This window comes from Podarcis melisellensis (assembly GCF_964234715.1).
Source record: "Podarcis melisellensis genome assembly, chromosome: 3".
Lineage (NCBI taxonomy): Eukaryota > Metazoa > Chordata > Lepidosauria > Squamata > Lacertidae > Podarcis > Podarcis melisellensis.
Window position 1 is genome coordinate 100,238,034 of NC_138530.1, and position 20,985 is coordinate 100,259,018.

Here is a 20,985-nt window from a genome sequence, read left to right on the forward strand (position 1 = left end):
GTATTGTGAACATTTATTTCTCGTACTCCTAAATGCTGGGATTCAGCACTCAAATGCATGAAATAAAACTAAGAAAGATAACAGTGCTTCTGGGCATGTGCAGAGCACATTTCCTTCACCAGAAAGTAATCACAGGTAGCCCATAAGCATCTTTAATTACCATCAGTGCTTCAAGATAGTATGGCTCAGGCTTGAGGCCCAGATTTTCTCTTTTTATGACCCTTTGGTTTGGATTACATAATAAAGTGAGAAAAGAGTATATGCAGAAGAAGAAAAGTCTGGAATCAATTGGTCTGCCACTCACAGAAACCAACACCTTATTTCTGTTGCTCTTGCTTTTGTTTCCTGTCACTCCCATTACTTGGTTGGAACTACTGGCAAAACTGAATACTACCCTTCTTTCCTTACACTTCAAGAATGTGATTAAATATTCTTGGTGTTCCCTTCAGGGGCTGTGAAAGAAAAAGTGTCAGATCATTATTTCATGCTGCAGCTGCATTGCTTGCTAGTGCGTAAGAGCTTTCCTCCATTCAGTGAAGAGACCGTTATTCACTGAAGGTATTAAACTGCTATTTTAAAACACAGGCCCAGCCCTTAAAGAGTTAAAAATAGGCTTCCAAGAACATGTCATCTCAGAGAACAGTAATTAGCTAAACCTTATTAGATGTCACATGTGTCTGTGAGAGACACACACAGAGAGAGCGCCTCCCCAGAAAAGAGTATGGTTAGAGCAGCTTTGATGTAGATCTATACATCAGCAGAGCTACATCGCAGAAGACGCTTGAAAGAAAGGGCATTGCCATAGGGAAATCGGTCTTCGGCCAAGGAGCATTTGCTTTGTCAAGCTGTTCTGATGAATCCTGTGGAAAATCAACTTTGGAGCCAACCACATTAGCAAGGAGGGTTGAATAATGGAACTGGGGAAAGCGAAGCTGCTGAGAACAGGCCTTAATGCTTTGCACCAGGCCATACACCCTGTGCATGGGATTGCGTGGACAGATGGCAAGCAGGTGGCACTGACTGGCCTGCACTTTCACAACAAAGAACTGCGGTTTGGCGACTCAACTGTTATTGGTCAGTTTGAACACGTCCATGGACTTTACTGGAGCCCGAGTTACTCGTCTGACACGCCAGCCCTGCTAGCTGTTCAGCATAAGAAGCATGTCAGCATTTGGCAACTGAGCCACGTTGCCTCGGAAAAGAATAAGCTCCTGGTTTCTCAGACCTGTGAAATTGGCGAGCCTTTCCAGTTGCTTCCTCAGGGATGTGTGTGGCACCCAAAGAGGGACATTTTGTCTGTACTTACCAAAAGGGATGCTTCTGTTTTATATGCCGTTCGTTCAGACAACTCCAGGATTAAAGCAGATATCAAAAGCAGTGGTCTCATCCACTGTGCTTGCTGGACTAAGGATGGCCATCGCTTAGTCGTTGCTATAGGGAGCGCTCTTCACTCCTATATATGGGACGATGCCCAGAAAACATTAAACGCTTGCTCCTTTTGCCCAATATTTGATGTTGGAAGCTACATTTGTGCTATTGAAGCCACGTTGGATTTTCAAATTGCTGTGGCTACCGAACTCCCCCTTGATAAGATTTGTGGCTTAAATGCAGGCATCACATTTGAATTGCCTGTAGGAACGGAAACGGGTTCTTTAACTTCGCAGTCTACACTGGTGCTTGGGGATGAGGAATACTCTATGGATCTGCGAAGGAAGTCTATAGATTCAGACAAATCAGTAGCCGTTGATTCAGTAGCTTCATCTTCCTCGGGCCCAGTTGATTTAACCCACATCCTTTCAAATCATCGGAGATCTGACCCCAGTCCTCTCATTCCTTTGAGAAGGAAGGATTACCCTTCAGGAACTGGCCAAGATTCGTCACACTTGATCTTAGTGACTTTTGAAGGAAAGGTAACCACAACCAGGAAAGTCAGCATTCCAGGAATTTTGGTCCCTGATATAATTGCTTTTGACCTTAGAGCTCAGATTGTGGCAATAGCTTCTAACACTTGTAACATTGTTTTGGTCTACTCAGTCACCTCATCCTGCATGCCCAACATTCAGCAAATCCAACTAGAGAAAAGCGAACGACCCAAGGGTCTGTCCTTTTTGACAGAGAAACTCTTACTAGTTCTGATAGGGAAGCAGAAGTTCACTGACCCTTCACTTATCCCATCATCTAATTCTGATAGATATATCATCCGACTGATGATCAAAGAATTAATATTTGAGGAAGAGCCATCAGCAAAATCTGATACCGCCCACAGTCTGCCATTCAGTTTTGAGTCCTCTGTGAACATTCCTGGGAAAAGAAAGTATTTTGAGAATCTTGCTGCGGAGGATCACATTGTAGGGCGGGAGCTCTTAATCCCTGGCAGAACGATTATTCAGTCACCTAGTGGCAGGAGACGAATGCTGGAAGAAGTGAAGAGCCCTAGTTATGAGCAAAGTTCATCATCAAGTGTGAGCGATTTTGATGAGAAAAGAGTCTTAGGTGACCCATCCATTGCACTGGAAACTTTGGATGCAGAACCAATTAATCGGTCAGTAGCCCTGTTTGGTCTTGGAACGCCTACCAGGTTTTCCAATAGATCAGTTTCTTCTAAAGTGATGCAAGAAACTTTGAATTCTCCTAAAAACAGCAGCTTGGCTAATGAAAAAGGAGCCAGTCAAATATCCAGGAATTTGGAAAAATTGTGTGGCAGCTTCAATGACTTACAGTTGAGACTTCTGGAACTAGTAGATTTCGCAAAAAATGGAAAGAGACTATCTGTAGCTTACCCCTCTTCTCAAGAACCACCTTTTGTTCACATCACCTACCAGGTAATTTATATACCATTCTCCAAAGTAGTTTGTTCTTAGAAACTTCATTACAGTTCTTAGAAACTTCATTACAGGATTTTGCTTAATTAGTAAGTTTCACATGAGCTTCATGCTGTGCTTGATTTAAATGGTGAAATGATAGTTATTAGGAGCAATGGTTATGTCTGATATTCTGCACAGGAAAATCCAGACCTATGCTTCCTTTAATGTTCAGCTTAATTGTCATTGATGTATTATATATGTCCATTTGTTCTAAGTCATCTGTTTCCAAATCTTAAGGCATATTTTTTTTTTACTACAAGAGATAACTGGCAGCTCTATATGTGGCTTTTGAAATGCTTTGAATCTTTTTAGAGAGAGAAGATATCAGACCAACTTCTGTAGATAAGAATATATAAGCTTCAAAGGATCATGGGTCTCACAGCATAAAAGCATTCAGGAAATATGGGATATTAATATTTGATTACATAATGAAGCAATTTAAGAAAATCAAAATCCATGGATCAAGGTTCCTGTTTCCTCAACAGCAATGCTTTTTTCCTCCCTTGCTTTTTCATGAAATAATTGTCACTATTTTATTAATTTGATTGCTAGTCAATGTTGTAGTGTTTTGTGGTACAACACTAATGGCAACAAAAAATAGTCAATAATTTAGATGTGCTGCATTAAGCAAGCTGGAGCATAAAAACCATTATTTGTATTTCTTTAATAATTCAGAGTAACTTCCATTAATATATAAAATATAGTGTAGTAGCAAGGCAGATATCTATCTTCCTCCTTCCACTCTTTTCTAAGAAACTTCTGTAGAGTTGCTATTGGGTTTTTCCTAACAAATTTTATTATTATTATGAAGCAATAGTTTTTTGTAAAAAAAACCCTCTATGATATGAAGCTTGACTCTGCACTCTCTTATTCCGATGACCCAGGCAGAAAATTATGGTGTGCTGAGGATTTTGGGGATGCTTTTTGATTAGAGGTATAGCAGTGGAATTATTTTACGCTTTTTGTTTTGCTGTGAGTTAATTTTATCTAAACCACTCCATCCAGAGCGTAAATGAGATATTTGCTCTGGGAGCTGCTGCTGCTGCTTTCGCTGCCATTAATCCTCCCAACTCATGGTTGACTTTTCAACTACTGTTGTTGCCTTCCTCTTTCATTCCACCCCGTTCCACCCACACAACCACTCCAGGGGTGCATTTTTCAGGCCTGGATAAAGTCACTTTGCCAGCCTTTAAGCACAGCTGCTTTTAAAGCAGAAGCTACTCAAAGAGTAGGGCTCTGTACCTGTCATGGGGGTGCCTTATTGCGGCCCCTCAAAAATATGCAGAAGGGACCATGCCCCCTGGCTCCCCCCCCCACTATGCCTCTGTTTCCCAGTGAGCAGGCTCAGCCTTGCACATAGAAGCCAAAAACCCACAAAACTTTTTTGAGGGGGCCAAACCCCCACAAAGTTGATGGGCATTCCCATTCAAATGGTGTGGGTGTGTGCACTGCGTCATGTGATTATGTAGAGTGGGGCTTACCTGGGCCCCCACAATATTTTATTTAAGTTGGCACCCCTGACCTTGCCACAGCTGTTAATTTTTCCTTTTTCTTGCGAGGAATCCTATTCGGAATAAGGGAATTTCCCTTAAGAAAAGGGAAAAGTTGACAGCTATGGACCTTGCACCTGGGATAGGTATAAGCAGGAACCTAGATACATTGGGCTGGTCTGCACTGATGGCTCTTTGATGCAGATTGTCGTGTCAGTAATCTCTAACATGCTTTCCCCACTCTGAGTTGTGGGTTGTCTTTTGGCTCAAGTAACTTAAAAATAAATAAATGAATACATAGCTGTAGTCTAATACAAATTAACGCTTTGCTGATGGTAAAAAAGGAGAGGCCTTGGGGATCTCTAGGAGTCATGGTTGTACAAGACCCCCCCCCCCCCTCTCTCTGACACAGCTTTACAAGTTAGTGAGGATTCCTGAATGGGTTGGATGTGAACAAAATAAATTGTGGAGTGTGCCTGATAGTCAAGGAGGAGGGCTGAAGCAATGGCTGAAATGAAATGAAGGGAACTGCAATAAGTTTTTTCTCCAATCTAAAATACAGAAGCCTGCAATACAGATGATAATACTTAATGCTTTTTGATGAAGACTTGCAAAGTATGAGAATGCTCATTCATGGAGGGCCCTGAATGCAACAGATATGTAATTTTTTGTATGTAAATAGCAGCCAAGAATCTGCCTGACACAGTTCAGCAATTTTGTGGGAAGCAATATTGTGGGAGAGAAAGAGCTAAATTCCTCCTCTCTTCTACTAATGGTCCCAAGCCTGCTTTGCAGTGGTTGCATATGTTAATTGCCTTCATGCAGTTAACATCCCTTCAAATTTGGCTCTTAAAAGCAATATATATATAGTGGGAGCATGCTGTTAGTCCAAATGGACTAGTATGTTCCCACGTGACATTAAACTTCAGTGAACCCACTATCACGTGCAGCTTCTAAGATGGGTTGCTGTGGAAGGGCTGCGTAGGTGCCCATCGAAGCAGCAAAACCCTGTTACCCACTGCTGACTACCTTGACCCTGTTAACCCACTCATCTCACTCCTTGATGGACCCTTGGGCATGCTTTGCAGGTGGGTTGGGTGGCAATGCTTGGCTCCAATCCTGCCCCATGTTAACCAACTGCAATGGCCAACCCAAAGGCCCAGGTGAGTGACTAGTGTCAGAAGCATGAGTTGTCAGGGTCACACCATTAAGCAATCGGTTCTTCTGACCAGATTTTTTTTTTCCAAGCCGGAACGCACCAGAACTCAGTTCTGGCACCTCTCAGGTGGACGACATTGCTATTATAAGAGAACAAGGCACCTCTAGAAAAATAGCACTGTTTCTGACCATGCTGACCCCTTAGGGTAGACCTGCATGCACAAGCAGTGGTGCAAATGTGAAACATATATGGCATCTCTTCTGTACCATTACTTTGCCTCCCAATGTAACATTCAAGAGTCATTTTACATATTGTGCAGAATGATGACGATTGTGCTTGTTTACTGCAGGGAAGCATTAAAAAACATAACTTGCCCACTTGCTGTCCAATTTTCTTTCACTTAATTTAAGGTGTAATAGCAGTCACAATGGCCCCTGAATCAGATTGGGACTCTTTAAGGTGCGCACACAAACACACATACACATATTTTCTGTTTTCCCAGTTAAAATACAGAAAGGGAGGGGGGATGCTGTTTGCCCTGCAGGGCAGGATCTTACCCTTACCAGAAATTGTGCTTCAGCATTCTGCACTAACTCAGGTTTCTGGACCAACAAGGGAAGTCCCACATACACTGTATTGCAGTAATCCAGTCTTGAAGTTACCAGTGTCTGGTCTGCAGTGGTCAAGCTATCCTGGTCCAGGAATAGCTGCAGCTGATAAAAGGTGCTTCTAGCCACCAAGACTACCTGATACGAAGCTGCACTGGCCAAAAGCCAGGGCACATCATTCTATACTAGCTGCAATTTTTGAACCAGACTCAAGGGCAGCCCTACGTAGCATGCATTGCTATACTGCATTCTAAAGGTTACCAGTGGCTGCACCACTGTAGCCAAACTATCTCTGTCTAGGAACAAACGTAGCTGGCATACCAGCTGAAGCTGGAAGAAAGCACTCTTTCACAAATCCAGCATTTCTCCCATCCTCCAAATAGTACCCATTCCCATTATGCAAGGTTCATTACAACTCCTCACCATTTTCCCACTGCTTGACATTCACCTCTAAGGTGACCTGCTGCTACCCTGAAGTTTCATCTTGAAAGGGCTGCCACCTAGGTAGCTTACGCTCTTCTCCGCTGCAGGAAACACTGTGCACCTTACAAGGACAGAGACTGCAAACAAACTAGGCAACTGTGATGGTGGCTGGATCTCCTCTCCTGTATACCCTCAGAGGGCAATTCCCACTCACAACATTTTGCAGTCTACTTTAGAAATAAAGCAACATTTCTACAAACATATTCTTTTAACCAAAGCATCTGAATGAAAATAGCTAACTATTTTGTGAAAATTTGTTTCCTACTATCCTCTACGGACCTTAGCAGCCTCCTCCCCAATCTGCAATCCTAGGATAAATCGGCTGGCCTGCCTTGTTCCTGCAATGTTAAGGGTTGCTGAAGCTATGTGTGCAATCACTATAGAAATCTTTATTCTCATTGTGCAGTTCAGTTAACATGGAAGTATAGTCCTCTCCCACACCTTGTATCTAAGCCTGAAACATAGGAAGCAAACTTAGATAGAGTCAGCACTGGGCTATGTAGTTCAGTGTTTTTCAACTAGAATATATTAATATATAAAAGTAAGAAATTTTGCATATGGAAGGTGAGAAGTTCATACATAGCTTATGAGAGCCTTGCATCATCAGAGGTGCACAGTGGTTTGGCACTACAGTGGTACCTCGGGTTACATACACTTCAGGTTACATATGCTTCAGGTTACAGACTCCGCTAATGCAGAAATAGTGCTTCAGGTTAAGAACTTTGCTTCAGGATGAGAACAGAAATTGTGCTCCGGCAGTGCGGCAGCAGCTGGAGGCCCCATTAGCTAAAGTGGTGCTTCAGGTTAAAAACAGTTTCAGGTTAAAAACAGACCTCCAGAACGAATTAAGTTCTTAACCCAAGGTACCACTGTATTTTGAAAATTAAAATAAAATCCTTTACTTACTTATAGACATGTATAATACAAGATGATACAAAAGAACCAGGGGAGGGAATCAGAGGTGAAGCAACCTGCTCCGGTACTGGATCTGAGACCTTTTGCTTGCAAAGCATGTGCTCTGTTGCTAAGCTGTGGCCATTCCCAAAGGATGTGGGGAATCAGAACTGGACACAAAATGTAGGGCAAACCAGTGCTACTCAAAGTAGTGGTCCGTGGACCGGCCCCAGTCTGCAGGCTATTGGCTGCTGGTCCCTGGTGAATACACCACAGCCTGGGTGGGATGTTTCAGGGACCAAATACGGTACTGATCCCTGGTACATTGGGATGCGGTGAGGGGAATTGCTGGTTCACAACGTCAAATAGCTTGAGAAGCACTGGTGCAAACAACACATGCTAAACACAACAATAAGCACAGAGGTCCAAGCAAAAAGTGCAAGCACACAATTCAGACTGCACATTATGTTAGCCTGATTACTGCTTCTTCCTTATAATGGACCCAGCCACAGGATGGGGGGATCTATAGCAGAGGAGTGCTTAACCACCCTTGCTGGTGCACCTTTATTTCATGCTTTGCTGTGTCTTGTAGAGTGCAAGGCTTTCTTTAGGGAAATAAACAAAAATCAGTGTGTGTGATGAATTAATTTAAAAGAAGAAGAAACAGTTGTGGTTTGGACAACGTTGACAGAGTTGGGAATAAGTGTGTATGCCATAAGCAACTGAGGGAAATTATTGTAATAATGCACATCTCTAAGTCGGTAAGGAAGAAGATATTTGGTATAAACAGCTATTACAATGTCCTATTTAAGAGACACTGAGAAGCTGAAGATGTTTAATGTACAGCATCGAACCATCTTTTTGCTGTCAGTGATCATTTGCTCCATCAACAGTAAATGAAGCAGAATAGGAAGGTAAATTTAGGGAAGCGTGTTAAATGTACACAATAAAGTTGAGAAAGATAAGAGGCAAACTTGTGATAAACAGTGAGAGGGTAGAGGACAGAGAGGAAGGAGAGACTGGAGAAGTCAATAAACTGAGCCAAGGAGCAGGTGAATCATCACAGAGGTCATCTTTAATAAATCCACAAACCATTCTTATAATCGGGAAGGCAATTTTGAACTAGATTGAAAACATAAAAGGAGTCGTGAAAACTGATGAAAGATGAGGGCGATATGGCTCAGCTTTATAGTGTGATAGACTAGTCAGACAGTTTTGAACGCAAGATTTAAAAAGCCTGTTAAGAAGTGGAAATGCAGTAGTCAAAACAGGGGATTAATGCCTGGAGGCATTAAAGCCCAAGAGGACGGGGTGAAGAAAGGGCACATTCTAATAACGTTCTGATGAGGCTGAGAACCCACAAATAGAAATTCTGAATGAAAAACAGTACTGTGTATTTCGAAATTAGAAGCACAGACGTCTTACTTCTGTGAAGGTCCTGGTTACTAATTCTATGATGTTCTATAAAAGTTCCTTCCTCTCTAGCTGGTAACCTGATTAATCATTCAACTAGACTCTCTTCAGGGGATAATAGTGTTCTGTTTGGTAAAGATCCCCATTACTGTGATTTATGGTGTTGATAGCTTGCTAACTTTTGCAAATGAGGGAAGAGTCTTGTCTTTGAAGCTAAACAAGTAGAGTGAAGCAGGAGAGATCTTTAAAGAATGTTACAGTGGGTAGATTTGAGAGGGGGGCCGCCCAGCGCAGCTGAGACCTGACACACATGGTGGTGGCACCATAGTGCAAGAAACATGTGGCGAGCCGTGCCAAGGCACCGAAAGGGGCGGGAAGCAAGAGGGTGCTTCACCCCATCAGAGGAGGGCCTGACCAGATGCCTGCTCTCCATGCGCAACCCATCCAGCCACCCATTGGCCGTGCATGCTGCACACACTGTGCAATACCAGACCAGAAAAGGGAACCACCTCCCTCCCAGTCTCATGGCACCTTCGGGACTTCTGCAGCCCAGCTGTGCCTGGGCCAACAGCCCCTGCTGCCCGCCCCCCCCCATGCTACGACACCAATTATATTTATTTGCCAAGCATTTTCTGATCAGTTATAGTTTTGTCTGCTGTATCTGTACATTGCATTTTGTTTAATGCGGTTTGGTTGAATTGTTTCATATTGATATTGCACACCACCATGATATTTTCTTTTGAAAGAAAAGTGGTATAAAAATATTTTTATAAAAATTATGATAAAATTGCATAGGATATGATAGAAATGGCATTCTTTTTTTGCAAGTGAACTCCAAAGTGGTTACTTTTACTCTTGTTATTCACGAGGTTATGTTGATATAAAAAGGAAGTGAGGGGAGAAATTTAAGGTGCCACACATAATACCCATTCCACATTTGTAAGAGCAACCTTTTAGTGTTGCAGCACTGACACTTTGGAATTTCCATCCATGTTAACATCAGAAGATGCCATCACTGTACTCTTTTTGGTCACTGCTAAGAACATTTCTGTGTAAACAAGCCTACCCAGATATGTTGATTTGTATTTTTATCTGTTTTCAGTTTGTCGCTTATCTGAATTTCTTTAAATGTTTTAAATAGTTGCTACTGTGTTTACTGATAATTTTGTTGTTTTATTCTTTTTGTAAACTGCTTTGAGGTTTTTTACAGTCAAGCAGTGTATAAATTTTATGAAATAAATAAGGAAAAAGTGTACTATCATAAGTAAGAAAACACAGTATTACTGAACTCTCATAGTGTTTCTGGGTGATTGTACTGATGGTACATCAAGATATCCTTTGATTGCTCATTCTTGATGGCTTGTGCTCCTCAAGCTATTGGGGCAGTCATACATGATCCCGCTGTCAACAGCATTTGCACCAGCAAAGGTTATTTATTTATTTAGACCATTTGTGTGCTTTGTCCAAAAAGTCTCCCAGAGCAGCTTACATAAAACAAAAACAAGACAGTCCCTACCCGCAGGCTTGGGGGAAGGGGGGGAAGCTAACACACAAGTGGAAAGTAGGGCTGCCATACGTCTGGATTTTCCCAGACATTACCGGGATTTCAATACGGCATTGATATCCAGGGGGAATTTCCGAGAGGTGGAGCTTTGTCCTGGATCTTTGGCCAATCAATTGAAAAATCATGTGAGTTTTCCTAAAAAAAAAACCCTCAACAATTTTGGGATCTTCCTAAAAAAAAACAGCCACTCAACAACTTTCAGGGTATCCTGGTTTTTACTTTTTGAAACATGGCAACCCTAGGGGAAAGGGAGAGAAGAGGAAAATCAAAATTCAGGTACCCCATTTGCAAATACAACCAACCTCTTTTAATCAGTTGCTTTTGGTAACTTATACAACATTTTGCATGTTAAGAAAGCCCAAGCTTAATGGGGTTTTCCTCCTCTATAAATGCACAGTCTATCACGTAAGAAAAAATGAGAATCTGTGCTAAGGTAACGGTTATTACCTGTCACATCCTCTCACAGAAAGTAAAATCTTCAACCATTCATGGTGCCTACCTCCCCTTTCCTTTACAATATTTCTATTCAGAATGTATAGTATGTGGTTAAGGTTTCAGTCTGGACTACTAGAAAAGATTTGGATTCTGTTTGCAGAAGCATAAAGCGAGCTTCTGATGAGGTGGTGAAGCTGTTGGTAAGGGTAACAACATAATGGCGTATTCCCACATGAAAAACTAGCATGCAATGAAGGATAGGCTTTTGATCTCAGGTTCCTTCGCTATGTACACAATATTTATTGTACAAAGGAGCATTCAACCATGCGAGACCCTACCTGCTTATGAAGTAGTATAAACCAGACACAGATTTACCACATTTTCCTGCTGTTTGTGAGAACTAGACCACTGTGATGCTGTATATCAGAAAATATAAAAATGGCCTTTAACTGAAAGCAAATGCACATAAGAGGAGGGTGCTTATAGGATTTTGCATGGTGCATAGGTGCCCATTGATGCAGCAAAACTATCTAAGACGCTGACAGAGCAAGTGAACCTGAGAAGAAACCAGCATCTGTGCACTAAAGGAGATTAGGAGACATTTATTTGTACTGAAGGTTAATTAAGATGAGGAACAGATTACTAAAAACAGAAACAGAAGATGCAGCTGTGAGTCTGCTGAAAGGGAATGTTGGTATAAGTTTTCAGAATCAGAATGGAAACACTGCAGAACCACAGCAGAATGAGATCTATATTACTTTGATGGTCTTGATTATTTTCCCGTTAAAATGCCTGTGACACTGCATTTTATTTCTTGTTTAGTATCTGGAGAACTAAATAGGATGTTGATGTGATTTACGGTTGGTGCTAAATTGAGAAGTGTTGCAAACAAATACCAATTACTTAGTGGTGAGGGAATAGGATGAGCCCTGGATTGGTTAGGAAGTAATGGAGTGAACTTCAAACAGTGTGATCCTCAGCACGTTTATTGAGAATCATAGCATGTTGACTGGGGACTACCTTGTGTATTTAATGCTGAAGCCAAAATGAGTAAAGAAAGGAGGGGAAGATTTAATAACAAAACCATTCTCTTTATTTCCAAGCAGGAATGTGTGGGGTGTTAGGGAAGGGGAAGTACTTCTGGTGGAGAATAGGTCATGCTACTTCTGGAGTACTTTACCCACCCTGCACTCAGCTCTCACCTATGGCTCCTGGAAGCTGTCAGTATGCAACAGTGGCAACACCGCAGAAATTACTTTGTCTGGCTAAACCAGGTGAGGAGGGTAGCCAATAGGTTTCAAACCCTCCACACTACTGGCCCAGAACATCACTACATTTACACACATGCTCTTGAAGTCACCATCTCTAGCCTGAGATGACTGAGCCAACAGCATTCAGAGACTCACAACAACATCTGAGTGGTCCTAGCAGGGTTGTAGCCCCATACTTTGGGAAATGGTGAACCTTTCATATATATTTTTTAAGAAGTCTCTTACAAACAAGTTGTTTTTGTGCTGTCCCCACCCCCTACTTTTGGGCGTGTGAAAATATGGAAAGCAGAATTCATGAAAACTGCTGATTCATAGGACTAATTAACAATAATTAATGTAAATGTGACCAGTATTCTAACAAGGTATTTATCTCTATGTTTATGTGCCTGAAGAAGCATTTTTCGAACGGAGCTATAGCTGAAGAAACAAGAACTGTTCTCCTGTGTGATGGCAAGGTTCATCTGAATTTAGTCCAACGACTTTTTGATCTGCCTATTGTTGAAATGAAACATGGTAAGTTCTCTATTACTATAATAATAATAATTTTATTATTTATATCCCACCCATCTAGCTGGGTTGCCCCAGCCACTCACACACACACTCTCTCTCTCTTAAAAAATGCAAGTGTTTATTATAGTAGGCAGTACTTTTGGGGAACATAAGTTGTGCTATTAAGGGATTGTTTACATGTACATCCTCCAATGTGATGTAGGTTTAACTGAGTTCTATTCCCTTTCCTGGCAAGCTTATTCTCCTGAGTGAATCTCAACACTTGCCTGACCAAGCCCTACTCAGTTGGTTCACAGGTATCATGACCTATATCTACAATAGATGGTCAGTTTAATCCTCATGTTTTTTCAGCAGAATGTTGTTTCTACCATTGATAGAGACCTTCTTGTTTTGTCTCAATGTCTGTCCTTAGTCATATATTAGTTGACTATGTCCAGAAATATGCTACATATTAGTAGGCTTCCCTTCTTGCAGCAGAGCACCCAATCAAGCTACTAATTCTCACCTGGATCTAAAGTTATGTAGCATAAATGGGGAAATTTAATATTCAGCATGATTGTTCAGCAATCCCACAACCAAAGAAGGCTGGTGGCTGCCTTTGCTTACTGGATTAAGTAAGTCGAAAAACAAAACTCATAGGAAAGATTTCCTAACAGGTTTGCTGACAATTGAATGCCTTTCTCTATCAGATACAGACGCCATATACTCAGTGATACTTAAAACAGGTGTATCAAATTGTTATGCTCTGGATTAGTTTAATCTATGCTGAGAACAGAAGGAGCTCACCAGCATAATCTTCCAAACTCCCACCTTTGATTTACTTGTGAAGGTAGGGAGCAGTCAGGAAAGTAAAGATACACTGCTTCTTTGTTCATGCCTCTATGTATTCAATGATTTAACAACTTCAGCAGCAGCTCAACCATTTTCAGCCTATAATGTTTTCTGCTTTATCATATACTGTAAATATATACTGTAAATATACTGTAAAAATATACTGTAAATATACTGTAAAGTAGCTTTATCATATACTGTAAATATATACACAATAAATTGAGGACACAGGGATTTGTCCACACTTTTGCTTGTTCCATACCTAGAATGGGTCTGAGCGGTTTTCTACTTGCCCCATGCTTTCTAGCACGGGTCCAAGCAGTTTTGCCTTGCCTTTGCACCACCACTTTCCCCCAGAAAACCCACTGTTTAGCATTAAATTGGAACAAAAGGCAATCCACAGATAAATGTATAGCTGTTTGTTCCAAATCAGCACTAAAGATCGCAAAAGAGGTGGGGCAGATGGAGGCATGGAAAACCCATGAGCACAGCAGGGAGGGGGCAGCTGCTCCCCAATCAAGTAAATAAATAAGAATAATTGACAGACCAATTGTGTCGCAAATAACTCAGTCCTGCACCCCCCCGCAAATAAATCCTGGCTTTGCCAATGGATAACCCCCAAGCGAGAAAAGACAGAAAGAGGAGAAAGTGGAACTAAACGGTAGGGCATATAGGAAGGGGTTAACATCACTAGTTTTTGCCACATCATTTATTTATTTAGTATACTCAAGAGATACAGTAAAATTACCCACTCTCAGAGGAGCCTGCCCTTTCTGTCTTGGAATGAGTAGTTGCTCTTGGCTTACCTCTGATGAAGTCACGAAGCATCATGCTTACAATAGTAATAAGCATTGGACAAAAACATTCTCTCAGGCGTTTGGCTAATTATACAATCTATGTGGCCTTTTAAACTGTGTGTGGGTTTTTTGTTTTGTTTGTTACTATGTTATGTATTTTTGTGTTTTTATATCATAAACCACCCTGCGATCCTCAATGGACAGTATAGAAATCTAAATAATAATAATAACAACAACAACAACTTGAAGGGAAACATAGGGGCAGACACTTTTAAGATTAGGTAACTTTTGAGTGTTTTCATAGCTTTGATTTTTGAATGCAAGTGAGAGTCCAACTTTAATTAAGAAAAAGTATGTATCTTTAGGAAACACTGCCCAAGTCCCATACAAAACACAATGTGAAATTGAACATATCATTTTGAATGTAGTTGAATGTAGAATTTTAATTCATTAAGGAAAACTGTTCTTTCCTCCTTTTTAAAGAGTTATGTGAGCACTCAATCACCCATATTTTAATATACTATGGCTTAGATCAGGCATAGGCAAACTCAGCCCTCCAGATGTTTCAGGACTACAACTCCCACCATCCCTAGCTAACAGGACCAGTGGTCAGGGATGATGGGAGTTGTAGTCCCAAAACATCTGGAGGGCCAGGTTTGGCTATGCCTGGCTTAGATAGTAAGATTAACTTTCATTCAACTTTCTTTACCCTATAACAAGCCTCTCTGAAGGAGAAGGGTTGTTCTTAACAATGTTGAGAGTGGCAGGGTTGCTGGAGGAGTGGAATTGCCCCAAACTGGGCAAAACCTGGTAAAAGCCACAGTTGTCCAACTCGGACAACTAATAAATCTAGCTCTTTAGTTATACTCTGAAATAAAAAATAATTATTGATATTATATTCTTATTAGGCCAACCATGTTTAGAAATTACTAGAGCTTTTAACCCTTCAGTCATATCCTCGTCTATCCAGATATACTTCAATTTACAATCTAGATTTGTTAAATGCTTTCTCCCTGCTAAATGAATTCTGTACATGCCAACTCAGAAGGCAGCTGTACACAGTTCAATAGGACTTACTCCCAGGAAAAGGTATATAGGTTTGTTTTTCTCTAGTAAGTTTAGAAAAACATGGTTTACTCTCAAGTAAGTTGACTGCATTGCAGGCATAATAACATTTATCTGCACCCATTGCAGAGTGTTAAATAAACTATTCTGGAAGTAACCCCCCCCCCCCCCCCGTTTTACATATAAGGTTAGCAATGTAATTGCGTAGGTTTACATGACACACACAAACACCCAAGCACAGGGTAGTTTATAGAATCAAAAGTCTGTCCAGAATTAGAAAGAAAGCATTAAGTGCAAAAGATTAAAAGTTCATGCTTGGTAACAGTAATCTTCTTATGACGCGACAGACAACACGAAACAGCAAAGCAACATGTGTAGGTGTTTAATTAATAGATTTAATAAAAAGAACTTTCTGTACTTTCAGATACAGTATTATAAGGAAACAGCACATTTGTTTTGCTTTAATTGGTCAAATTGGAGTGCACAGTTTTTTATTTCCCACCAAACCTTATTGGGTACAAGATACCATCATCTATAAAAGGTAGCTGTTCTGATTATAGGCATGCACATTAAAAACACACCTGCTCTTGGTAGAAATTAAAGCTAATGAAGTTCTAAAACACAAATGTCTTAGCTCCTTTGTTTTAAATTCAGAAATTAACTTGAACTGTGAATTGGATAGATTTGACCCATGAATAAAGCAGATCAATTGGCTTGGTTTGCACGTTATGGTAAGCCATGGCCTGAAACAAACAATGTCTTAGGGCTCACCCACACTTCTGCTTGTCCTGCCACTTTCCTCTGGGAAACCCACTCTCTACAGCTGAATCAGAGCAAACGTCAATAGGGTTTTCCATGGATTGACATTTGCTCCAATTCAGTGGTAAAGAGCAGGTTTTCTCAGGGAAAGCAGTGAGGCAAATGGAAAGCCGTGCACAGAAAGCACAGGACAAGCAGAAAACTTCTCTGGCCCTTGCTTTTTAGGAGTGGGACAAGCAAAGTGTAGACGAGCCCTTATTACCGTGACAATGTGCTGGTGCAAACACTTCAATTTTTGCCCACTCAGGTGCTCCCTTTGCAAAGCCAGGAGTACAAAAATAACAGCAATGCCCTAGCATTACATGCAAAGCAGCACTCATTGTTTGTTTATCTCCAAACAATCCACAGGTGGCAGCCAAAGTTTGTTCTTGAATTACCTGTACATAATTATGATTTCACATGCAGAAGTTTCTCTAAACACAATTTGACTTCACATGCATATTCCTGCATGAGAAAAAATTCCACGTGCCACAGAGGTTTCTGAGAGTTTTAACTTGAGAAAGTGTACAAGGAGCCTTTGAACAGACTTATGAGTTCAATCTACCCCCCCCACACCAATTCTCCATGCAAAGCTAGTGGAACAAAGAGGGTAAACTATACATGTTCAATATTTTTACTAGGAAATCATCCTTGAATGTTAAAATTTTTAGTTAATCCTAGGAAAGTCTTGATATGTGAGTTGAAATCATGGTAAATAAAAAACATAATAAACTGGTGCTTCATTGTCAGTTTTCCCCAGGCCCTTGGTGTACACATTTTCCAGTTATGAGGTTTAGTTGTTTCTTCTCCTGCCCCCTTCCCCATTACCATGCCAGAGATAGTGGAGCCAAATGAAAATACCAAAAAGGAAAGAAAATTACTGATAAATGGTTTGTCCAACTTGGTTCAAAACCTACATCAGCATGGTAACCCATTAAGCTTTGCAACACTGTAGGAAGAAGAACCTATGAAAAAAACATGAACAAAGCATGAATTTAGGGTGAATGCTAACATTTACGTAGGCAATTGCATTACCAACATAATAATGATTATACATATGTACACACTGATGCTTTGCTTTTCCCTTTCCTCTAGGTTCTTCTTGGATTGTTCTTACTGCAGATGGTGAAGGTTTTATACCATTAACATTTAAGGCAAAGCAAGAGATCATCATAAGGGAGGGGAGTGATAGTTTGGAAGCCTGTGGAAGTCACTCCTTCAAAAGAAACATTTCTTCACAACCACCGAGCAGCGTGACATAATGAGGCAAACCAAAAAAATATGTTCTTCAACATAAATAACTGCATGAGTAGAAAATGATCAGCAGGATTTTTGACTGCATTTTAAACTATAACTCATGTGGCTTGTGTTCCATGGTAGCTAGTCCTCCTCACAGTAATCTACTGGATCAGATCTAGTATGTCATGTTTGTATCCACTGAGGCTACAGACTGAGATTCCTGGCACTGAAAAGGAGAATACTGAACTAAAAGTAATGTCACGACAATGGGTAAATATTGCCATATTCAGATTTGGTATATATTCTGTGCATGAAAAGTTAGCATTAATGAAGTTCATGTTTGCTAAAGAAAGGCTAAGTTTGGTTGGCTGACTAATTGGCCCTAAGGATTCTGGGTGTGTGAAAAACATGCATTAGTTTGGAGTCTATACAATGCCAAAATACTGGTGCAGAATGGTTTGGTCTGTTTTAATTTTTCATGTGGCAAAGCTTCTCCCTAGATTATACTAAAGAACACCATGAAACAACAAAGCGAAGAAGAAGAAAATACAATGGTGTGTTTACTAACTTCCAGTGAGTACAACTCATTCACAGGAAATGCCCATTGGCAGAAAGAAATGGAAGCAGATTTCACCAATATCCCCTTCCCACAGCAGCCTCCTGTGCCCTCTGTGGTGTAGTGGCTAGAGCGCTGGACTAGGACCTAGGAAAACCAGGGATCAAATATCCACTTAGCCATGAACCTACCTGGTTGCCCTTGAACCAATCACTGTTTCTGACCTAGAAGAAACATGAGCACCTTTGAGGAAAGGTGGGATATAATGGTAGCATTAAAAAATTGTGGGACCTTCTGACATACAGGCGGCAATTTGGGCTGCAGAGGAAAAGGAGAACTGGCAAAAAACCTCCCCCTTTGGCCTGTTAGTTCTGCTCTAGGCAACTCTAGATCCAGTCCATATGTGTTTATTTTGCCACAAATGCAGTGAGATTGACACATGTGCATTTATTATACATGACATAACAAAATGTATGTGTTCTACCTTTTCCTACATGAAACCGAATTATGAAGCAATTATTAGACTGTACAGTGTTAATTAATTAATTATTTTTTTACATAATGCATAATGGTTTCTGTAAACCTTTTCTTTATTCCTGACAACCGCATTCATACAGTCTACACATACGATGAAACTCATATGGCAGAATGTAAATTATTGCTGAGAATCTTCTTCCGGTTCTTATTCTAGCATTTCAAGTTTCTCCCATATGTAAGACTAACTGGCCTATATTTCCACTCTGTCTATGAGCCAAACTGAATGTGACATGGAAGATCTCCTTTGATACTTGTATGCTTTTCCACATGAGACAAATAAACACTTTGAGTGATTTAAATTAGTAAAATGATGTGTGGAGAAGGATTAAAAAGTAAAACCCTTCTCCTAGCACCACAACCACAGCCCAATCTGGGGCGAGGGTGGGATTTACTGCTTTTAATTAGGAAAAAAGATGGAATATCCTATTATCATCTCTCTTACATTGCATCTAGTTTGGCTCTTAGTCTAAACTAATATCCCCCCCAACAGATGGGGGGGGAGGAATATTTTCTCCAGGGTTCAGTACAAAGGTATGCTTACATTACAAGCTTAAATTGGTTTCAGTGACAAGCTTCCCTCCCCAGAACATTGGAAATTGTAGTTCTGTGTTGCTGTGAAGGCTGCCACAGAATGCCTGAACCCTTGGAAGAACATTTCTAGAGTTCTGTGGCCAAAGTAAGGACAGCTAAAAGCAATCAACCAATTTCTTTCTACCTGTAGCATTATACTGTAAAACAAGAATTCTGTGGATCTTGAAATTAAAAAGAAGTAACTTTAGCTTATTATTTTTTCCAAAGCTTCTATTTTTGGACTTTTGATATGAAGGCAGCTTGCTTTCGATTACTGAAGATGAGGCGCAAAGGTGGCACTACCAGCCTGATTATGAAGGAACTGCCATAATTTATGAGAGACTTTACATATATTGTGCAATGTGACATTCGCTAGCATATATATATTTTCTCTACTTGTATTATACTTACATAGTTAAAGCAGAATTTTCAAGAAGTAATGCTGCATCTGTGCCAGCAAATATATATATTTTTATAAACACGAGAGATGTATCGACAGACAAATATGAAGATTATTAAATGTGTCTAATTCATGCCATGGAGTTATTATGCTCGTTATTTGGAAGGAGGGACTTACTCATTTCCTTAAGTAGTGGATTGCTGCTTTTAAAAATATGATCTAGTATATACCTGTGATGGTTCATCCATATAGTTTGGGATACATATAGGGGAAGAAACTAGCCCTTTCTCCTTTAACTGTAATTCTAAGTCTTACCTCTTCTCCCTCATTGTGGCTTATTCAATATTTGCTCGGAATACTGTCCTTCCTTCCGCCACCATGTCTTTGCTCCACCGCAAGGCTCCAAGAGTCCTTGGAATAAGGCTGTACCTTTTCACAAAACAAAAATGACAGGGGGTTTCATTCTGACATTGATTTTATATTATTTCTAATCATTTCTAAACAGGGAGAGATGTGTTTAGTCTTTTGCCGCAAGAGCAAGAGTCCTGCAGCCTCTTAAAGACTAGCAAATATCTTATGACATAAAATGTTCACCATCAGATTGTTATCCCCTTGTTACAGGTAACACAACATACATGGTAATGTATGAAAATGTATACATGGTACATGTGTGAAAAGAGCTCAGAAGTACTGAAAAAGCACAGACAGCAATAAACCACGGGGATTCATAAACGCACAGGGAAAGTCAATTCATCTGAACCCGTTCTTAATAATAGCAAAAAGGTGAGAGGAGACCTTCATAGCTTACCAAAAAATGGGCCAAGACAAACAGGAAAAACACCTCCCAGAAACCTAAAGACTGCACATATGTGTCTTCTTATTTGCTATACATTTGTTTATTAAATTCAGCGGTTGTTTTTTACCAGGACGAGACTTTCAGAGGCAGAGCTAGCTACCTACACATGTAACCTGCTATTTCTACGAAGAGGTCGGGTTATATTCACAGCAACTTTACGCGCTAGGACAGAGACTAGCGGCCTGCGTGCCATGTGCATATAAAGTCCAGGACTTTACCCCCGACCCAGAAACGTGAGAACTCTGGTGTGTTAAGTAAGGATATTGGGAACTGTAGCTCTGGAAGGGGGTGAACTATAGCTTCTGACATTCTTGGTGCTGGTGTTTGGTGCGTGTGGGCAACCTCAGCCTGGCGCGCTTCGTGGCCGAATGGGCGTTTGAGGCAGGCTTTCAAGCCGTGGTCGCCTGTGAGGGAAAAAGCCAGTACATATATATACGTATGTATATGGACCTAATGGTCAGGGGGTCCCTTTACCTTTATATGTATGTGAGTATAAACACAGAGCACCTGTTTTTATTGTCAGGCACATAAAATGTATTGAGAAGCTTATGAGCTCCTAATGAACAAACTGGGGAAAGTTGCCTCATAACGGCCAACTGAAGCCCCGAGGACGAGGCGGGACCAGCGCGTCTCCTGGCCCCGCCT

The 20,985-nt window shown here is 40.7% G+C and overlaps 2 protein-coding genes across 7 annotated transcripts in view; one reads left to right on the forward strand and one right to left on the reverse strand.

Annotated features, from left to right (window-relative positions):
* Positions 1-20,962, reverse strand: part of FKBP1B (FKBP prolyl isomerase 1B) — a 51,379-nt gene extending 30,417 nt beyond the window's left edge. For 2 of the 5 annotated variants that reach the window (XM_081906689.1, XM_081906685.1), the window contains exons 1-2: positions 20,815-20,962; positions 19,800-19,913 (exon numbers count right to left, since the gene is read on the reverse strand). The gene's annotated coding sequence lies outside the window, so the exon portion shown is untranslated. Of the gene's footprint in view, positions 1-19,799; positions 19,914-20,488; positions 20,699-20,814 lie in introns of those variants that run through there. The other 3 variants (XM_081906688.1, XM_081906686.1, XM_081906687.1) reach the window with 3 other exon arrangements.
* On the forward strand, positions 782-19,011 carry WDCP (WD repeat and coiled coil containing). Of its 2 annotated transcripts, none has more exons than XM_081906210.1 (3): positions 782-2,822; positions 12,574-12,694; positions 17,278-19,011. In XM_081906210.1, exons 1-3 carry the CDS (start codon positions 912-914, stop codon positions 17,442-17,444), a joined length of 2,199 nt encoding a protein of 732 aa, XP_081762336.1. In that variant the 5' UTR covers positions 782-911; the 3' UTR covers positions 17,445-19,011. The 2 variants fall into 2 exon arrangements, with proteins under 2 accessions (XP_081762336.1, XP_081762337.1); XM_081906211.1 differs by having other exon boundaries at positions 12,577-12,694.
* Positions 20,963-20,985: the final 23 nt, after the last annotated feature.